The sequence below is a fragment of the Protopterus annectens genome, chromosome 10.part0 (genome assembly GCF_019279795.1).
Source record: "Protopterus annectens isolate FY-2018-M chromosome 10.part0, PAN1.0, whole genome shotgun sequence".
Lineage (NCBI taxonomy): Eukaryota > Metazoa > Chordata > Ceratodontiformes > Protopteridae > Protopterus > Protopterus annectens.
Window position 1 is genome coordinate 1824960363 of NC_056744.1, and position 7993 is coordinate 1824968355.

A 7993-nucleotide genomic window follows, 5' to 3' on the forward strand; every position below is an offset into this window, starting at 1 on the left:
GGTCTCATAAACAAACATGCTGTAGTGAGGATGCATCTTAGTTTTCCACAAGCAGGCATGATATAGCTAGGATGCCTGCCTGTGGAGGCAGGCAGGCATGCTACAACCAGGATGAATCTGAATTTTGCACAGACAGGCATGTTGTAACCAGGATGGATCTAAGCCTTGAATAGACAGACATGCTATAACCAGGATGCCTGCCTGTGCAGGCAGGCAGGCATGCTGTAACCAGGATGGATCTAAGTTTTGAGCAGACAGACATGCTGTAACTAGGCTGGATCTCAGTCTAGCACAGACAAACATACTGTATGAGTCTCAGAAGCCCAGTGAAGGCAGGCAGGCATGCTGTGATCTAGATGGATCATGACAATCCTGTGCAGGCAAGAGTGCTCTGTCCTGGATGGAACTTGGCAGTCTATTATAGACTGAAATGCTCTTATCTGGGCAGATCTTGGATTTGTACTAGTAGGGCACCCATAACCTGTGACCTTTAGATAGTTGAGACAATCCCATCAGTTTCTTATTCTGGAGATGAGGAGTACAATGTCACATTGTTCTGAACAGTGTGTGACATACCAATGCCCGATTCAAGTAGTCGTGCTGTTTCTAGTCCTGCTACATAGTACTAAATGAGTGAATCATCCTCTTTTAGGATGAAGAGCTGATCTTTAGGTGTTTAATTATTACAGTTATATCACCGGATGAATTTCTGGTGTCTGAGTCGAGTTTTGATTGTAGGGTGTCAGTGTTCAAAGAGGGTATCCATAACTGTGTCAGCCAGATAATTATCCATTCCAGCCATTTAATAATGTAGGTAAATCAAAGCCTGTGCTTTGAAAAAAACAATAGTTCTTGTTTCATGGTCTACAAATGTCTTATTAGCTTTCATTCAAATTAATACACAAATAAACAGATCTGTTCCCTTCTCAATTTTACTTACGCAGCCTTCTTCATTGCTGTTGGAGTTATCGTGTTCCCCTTTGTGTGTGGAAAATCCCGCAGATCACTCTCTGCCAAACCCTTATTGTAATGGTTAAAGTCAAAAACTATGTTGAACTCAGTAGAAAAATGAGCGGCAGCAAACTGAGGTAGAAGAACAAAGGAGAGAAAAATTAACATGAACAGAAATTAAACAACATACTGTTTGTTCTGTTACTTCTACACCACTGAAAAATAACACCAGGTATGTGACACCTATCTACAAGGAAACAATATATTCTTAAAATGTATTAATCTCTTAAAATACAAACTGTTTCTGCATGACTGCTTCTTTTATAAACTGCATGTTGGTTACATAAAAAGTTAAATATTTCTATACATTTTTCTGCATGTTGGTTATATAAAAAAAAAAATATATATATATATATATATATATATATATATATATATATATATATATATATATATATTTTCATATGTATGCATGGCCTGCAACATAAAACAATCCCTTGTATCTTAAACATGACTTGCTGAAAAACATTTCAGCATACTGACTGCTCCCAATGCACAATTCAGCAAAAGAACAAGACTTGTCTTTAAGGAACATACGGAGGTGTAAGTGGTAATAGAGGGGTGCAGTGAACTACATTTCATGTAAACCAATCTAGTAAACCATCCTTCAGTGAGTGCATACATTTATGTGAAACAGAATTGTCAAAAAAAGTTTTCCATGCAATATGCCCTTCTTCTTCTGACCTCTGTTTCAGACAAACACACTTGTTTTTGGCCAAACAATAATTAGTGTAGTCATTGTTTTAAGTTTCTATATTTTATTCAGTCTAGGAATGACAGTCACCTACCACAGCCCACAGTGGTGTCACTAAACACAACACCCCAGGAGCCCTGCAAATCTGTCCACTTTAGCTCAGTGGGTGGAGAGTGTTACCACTGGAGAATATGGCATCTTGTTCTCCATTCAGAATGCACCTATACACATATTCAGGTATTCACTAGTGTGACTCCATCCCAGACATCATAGTAGTGAGATGCTGTGAGGTAAGCTGTGACCACCTGGAGGAGACAAAGATTCTGTGAGGTAAGCTGTGACCACCTGGAGGAGACACCGATTCTGTGAGGTAAGCTGTGACCACCTGGAGGAGACACCGATTCTGTGAGGTAAGCTGTGACCACCTGGAGGAGACACTGATTCTGTGAGGTAAGCTGTGACCACCTGGAGGAGACACAGATTCTGTGAGGTATGCTGTGACCACCTGGAGGAGACACAAATTCTGTGAGGTAAGCTGTGACCACCTGGAAGAGACACAGATTCTGTGAAGTAAACTGTGACCACCTGGAGGAGACACAGATTCTGTGAGGTAAGCTGTGAGCACCTGGAGGAGACACCGATTCTGTGAGGTAAGCTGTGACCACCTGGAGGACAGACAGATTCTGTGAGGTAAGCTGTGACCACCTGGAGGAGACACAAATTCTGTGAGGTACGCTGTGACCATGTGGAGGAGACACAGATTCTATGAGGTAAGCTGTGATTACCTGGAGGAGACACAGATTCTGTAAGATAAGCTGTGGCCACCTGGAGGAGACACAGATTCTGTGAGATACGCTGTGACCACCTGGAGGAGACACAGTTTCTGTGAGGTACGCTGCAACCACCTGGAGGAGACACAGATTCTGTGAGGTAAGCTGTGACCACCTGGAGGAGACACAGATTTTGTGAGGTATGCTGTGACCACCTGGAGGAGACACATATTCTGTGAGGTAAGCTGTGGCCCACCTGGAGGAGACACAGATTCTGTGAGGTAAGCTGTGACCACCTGGAGGAGTCACAGATTCTGTGAAGTACGCTGTGACCACCTGGAGTAGACACAGATTCTGTGAGGTAAGTTGTGGCCACCTGGAGGAGACACAGATTCTGTGAGGTAAGCTGTGACCACCTGGAGGAGACACAGATTCTATGAGGTAAGCTGTGACCACCTGGAGGAGACACAGATTCTGTGAGGTATGCTGTGACCACCTGGAGTAGACACATATTCTGTGAGGTATGCTGTGGTCACCTGGAGGAGACATAGATTCTGTGTCCACCTGGAGGAGGCACATATTCTGTGAGGTATGCTGTGACCACCTGGAGGAGACACAGTTTCTGTGAGGTAAGCTGTGACCACCTGGAGGAGACACAGGTTCTGTGAGGTACGCTGTGACCACCTGGAGGAGACACAGATTCTGTGAGGTAAGCTGTGACCACCTGGAGGAGACACAGATTCTGTGAGGTAAGCTGCGACCACCTGGAGGAGACACAGTTTCTGTGAGGTAAGCTGTGACCTCCTGGAGGAGACACAGATTCTGTGAGGTAAGCTGTGACCACCTGGAGGAGACACAGATTCTGTAAGGTAAGCTGCGACCACCTGGAGGAGACACAGATTCTGTGAGGTAAGCTGTGACCACCTGGAGGAGACATAGTTTCTGTGAGGTAAGCTGTGACCGCCTGGAGGAGACACAGATTCTTTGAGGTATGCTGTGACCACCTGGAGGAGACATAGATTCTGTGACCACCTGGAGGAGGCACAGATTCTGTGAGGTATGCTGTGACCACCTGGAGGAGACACAGATTCTGTGAGGTAAGCTGCGACCACCTGGAGGAGACACAGATTCTGTGAGGTATGCTGTGACCACCTGGAGCAGACACAGATTCTGTGAGGTATGCCGTGGTCACCTGGAGGAGACATAGATTCTGTTACCACCTGGAGGAGGCACAGATTCTGTGAGGTACGCTGTGACCACCTGGAGGAGACATAGTTTCTGTGAAGTAAGCTGCGACCGCCTGGAGGAGACACAGATTCTGTGAGGTATGCTGTGACCACCTGGAGGAGACATAGTTTCTGTGAGGTAAGCTGTGACTGCCTGGAGGAGACACAGTTTCTGTGAGGTAAGCTGTGACTGCCTGGAGGAGACATAGTTTCTGTGAGGTATGCTGTGGCCACCTGGAGGAGACACAGATTCTGTGAGGTATGCTGTGGCCACCTGGAGGAGACACAGATTCTGTGAGGTACGCTGTGGCCACCTGGAGGAGACACAGATTCTGTGAGGTACGCTGTGGCCACCTGGAGGAGACACAGATTCTGTGAGGTAAGCTGTGGCCACCTGGAGGAGACACCGATTCTGTGAGGTACGCTGTGGCCACCTGGAGGAGACATAGATTCTGTGGCCACCTGTAGGAAACACAGTTGCTCACCATTTTCCTTCCTTTTTCGGTGCTCAGGTACATCATGATATATGAAACCTGCTCAACTCAGTGAAATCACAAATACTTCCTGGGTGTAGCCCCCCCAAGCCCTCATCAAAATGATTGAAAGTAGATATGAGTTAGTCATATCAATGGGTACCTTTGACTTGGGGTACTGTGGCCAGGCTAATAATGGTCTTCTGGATCAATAGCCTAATGTTAACCTATGAACCTATCAACATATAATGTTAAAGGCATGACTCCTAAATCCTTGGTCCTCATATCTCAGCTCTTCTGTTATGAGTTATATGGCTGCTGATATGAAACAACACTCCTCTTTTTGGCAGAGATGTGGAGCAGCTATAAAATGCCTTGTGTACCATGTGTGTTGCTTGTAGCATGTGTGTTGCTTGTACCATGTGTGTTGCTTGTACCATGTGTGTTACCTAAACAACATTTAAACTCAATGAAGAGTGATATTAAGCTGTACATCCTTCATAATGAGATGAGAGAGGTGGGGTCCTAAACAGCTTATGGGCATGTTACTACTCTGTTAGATTACAAAAGAAAAAAAGAGATCGTGGGACTATCTCAGCAGCCATAGCTATATCGTTGAATTCACCTTTTTAAAGTTTGACAGGGGCCTATAATTCCTGTGCTACATTCTTGGACATAACAGTGAACACAAAGGACTTAACTAGATGGTCTGAGAGGATCACTGGCATAGGAAAGGACAAAGTGCAAATGACTTAGTATATAGAGTTATCCATGTCCAACACATAAAAGCCCCAGGTCCCCCTTGTCCAACACATAAAAGCCCCAGGTCCCCCTTGTCCAACACATAAAAGCCCCAGGTCCCCCTTGTCCAACACATAAAAGCCCCAGGTCCCCCTTGTCCAACATATAAAAGCCCCAGGTCCCCCTTGTCCAACATATAAAAGCCCCAGGTCCCCCTTGTCCAACATATAAAAGCCCCAGGTCCCCCTTGTCCAACATATAAAAGCCCCAGGTCCCCCTTGTCCAACATATAAAAGCCCCAGGTCCCCCTTGTCCAACATATAAAAGCCCCAGGTCCCCCCTCTCCTCTTCTGTTACTGCTGCTTTCTCTCCATAACTGTCTGTCTCATTACTTTTTTCCTTTCTGCGTTTACTCGTGCTTTGTTTTGCATGGCATTTAAGCTTCTGCATTTTAATCATTCCTTAAAGTTTGCTGATTCCCCTTCTATGTTTTCTTTTTACATTTCTAAAGAAGAACAGACAGCATAGTGCTGAAGATTCCTCACCAGGACGTTCGAATCCTTAAAGGCTCCGATTATATCCAGCATAAATCTCTTCATTGTAGCAAAATCATTGTCGGAGATGCTTTGTGAATCGTCATACAGAATGGCCACATCAAGTCCTGTCCGACATTCTTTCAGAGAAAATGAAAACAAAAAATAAATGCAAGTTTAGCTAAGCAGTACTTTTATTATTTTAAAGCTGTACTTTATAGAAACCATTTATAACATATTTATAACATATATAATCATGTACAATCTGTCTGATGTCAGACAGAGAGATATTAACACTTATGGCTGCAGCAAAATGTAACACATTTTTGTTGCATTTACATTGATCAAACCGCACTGTAACAACATGCACGCCTCAATAATGGGAACATATTTAGGACCAAATCTTATTTGGAAAGCTTTTCCCTAACATATTGGTTATCAAAGAGCTACGCTGGAAACTGAGGGTGCATGCTACAGCAGCACCAGGGTTAAATGATGCAGTAAGTATAAAACACATTTTAAATGGAAGGCAGCTAAGCTGGAGGTATTGCTCCAGGATAATAACCTACTTATACTTTTTATGTGAACATCTGTGATCTTTTTATGTTTAATTGTAAAACAGACTACGTGCATTTGCTGAATACAAGTTGAGCAGTGGGCTCCTTCTATATATGATGCTTGTGAATGAGTTACTTCTGGTGACATTTAGTCATATGCTCAGTGACAGCAGTGATTCAAACCATTGTTTCACTGCAGTGTGTCATTCTAAAGTCGTGAGTTAATAATGGAAGTGAAAGCGCTTAAATTCATTCTGTAGGGTCTCGTTATTCACTTAAATTCATTCTGTAGGGTCTCGTTATTCATTTCTGGTGTGGTAGTTTGGATTTCTTGCTGCAAAGTACCAAGTGTTGCAGTTTCTGCTAAAATATTTGCAAGAAATGCACATGAACTGTAATGTAAACTGACTAAATGCACAGTTAAAAAGGTAACTGCCAAGCCTGCTAAAATGCAAGTATAATTTTGTTTTTGCAAAATGTCACTTGATGGTAGGATGCATAGATGTGGTAAGTAGTACATAAAGACTAGAGAACAGGAGAAAGTATAGAAACTGTCTATGTACAGTTCATAGACAACAATGTAAACCAAACATGTTACTCTTATGCAAACCTATACACATATACACATATACACATATTTAATTTAATACACATATTTAATTGTATTTTAATAATGTATTTTATAGTTATGTATTTATATGAATTATAGTGGGTAATATTAGGATGGTGAATGTTTTATGTGTGGTTATTTGACATTATATGATGCAAATTGTAGGAACAGTCATTGCTCATGAATTATTCATTACCCCGGATGTTGATTGGTTCAGTAATTAACTTTGTATTATAAATTTACTATCATGTTAGGCATGCTCTATCCTGATAAAGTCTCCAAATGGTGGGAGATGAAAGCGCTTGATTTACTGGATTTATCGGATTTATTTTTCTACTTGTTTAATTAAAGTTCTCTTTTTAAGCACTTCTTAGTTGCTCATTTGAAATTTTTTATCTTTCTTCATCTCGTTGCACCCGAGGCCGTTTTTTTGGATTGTGGTCTGTTTTTTGGCTTTTAAAAGTTTGAAACTTTAGAATATATCTGAAATTAAATCACTTTATAGGCTAGGCCATAAAGACGCTATCTCTCTGGTTTCAGTGCAGCCAGAGACACATCTGTACTAGGAAGCTTTCTGTATTGTCTTTTGGGAGAATTAATTTCGACTCTGGAAGTGTGGAGTTATGAAATTATTTTATGACTTCCAGCACCTGCCACAGATCTGAACAAAAGCCCCTGTGTGTGTATTTTTATAGGTAAGTGCTAAATACTGCCAGCTTACAACAATGGGGAGTTTGCCTGGGAACTAGAAGTCAGATGACCAGAAGTGATGTCATTCTGCAAGTTATCCCAGACATAATATCTTAGATATTATTTTGAGAAGTGCCTTAGTGAGACTGAGCATTCTGTATTCTGGCTTAGGCCCAACAACAAGAAGAAGCATTCACCACATCATCTGCCTTGTTCTATTAAGTAAGTAGGGAATAGTAAAGATCCACACCCACCAGGGCAGCAACAAAAAGAAGAAAAAAGTAGCAGCTCCACCAAGTCCAATAAACTTCCACAGGATCAGCAAAATACACCACGAAGTAGATTTTATTAGGAACAAACTGACAACATCAGACTAAGCACACAAATGCTTTCGCCACCAATCCGGCTTCATCAGAGTCAATGAATGAAACAAACAAAAACGTTTTAAACAGTGACATCATCCACCATTAGTTGAACATCAAACCACCCCACTATCAGAATCATACAATACTATTTAAAAATGTGTTTACAATTTATACATTAAATATAACATTCCTAAATACACATCTAAACACTTGTATTGATATATTAGATATCCTTCATAATAATTAAAATTTAAAAACTTTTAAAACCATATGTGTATATGCATAAATATTATGTTAAAAAATACAAAAATGTATGAAAATAA

At 41.6% G+C, this 7993-nt stretch overlaps 1 protein-coding gene across 1 annotated transcript in view; it reads right to left on the reverse strand.

Annotated features, from left to right (window-relative positions):
• ITGAL (integrin subunit alpha L) overlaps positions 1-7993 on the reverse strand; it is a 1030513-nt gene that overhangs the window by 673565 nt on the left and 348955 nt on the right. Inside the window, exons 6-7 of the mRNA XM_044086682.1 lie at positions 5461-5588; positions 941-1083 (exon numbers count right to left, since the gene is read on the reverse strand). Of these exons, the coding sequence (XP_043942617.1) occupies positions 941-1083; positions 5461-5588 (271 nt within the window). The remainder of the gene's footprint in view (positions 1-940; positions 1084-5460; positions 5589-7993) is intronic.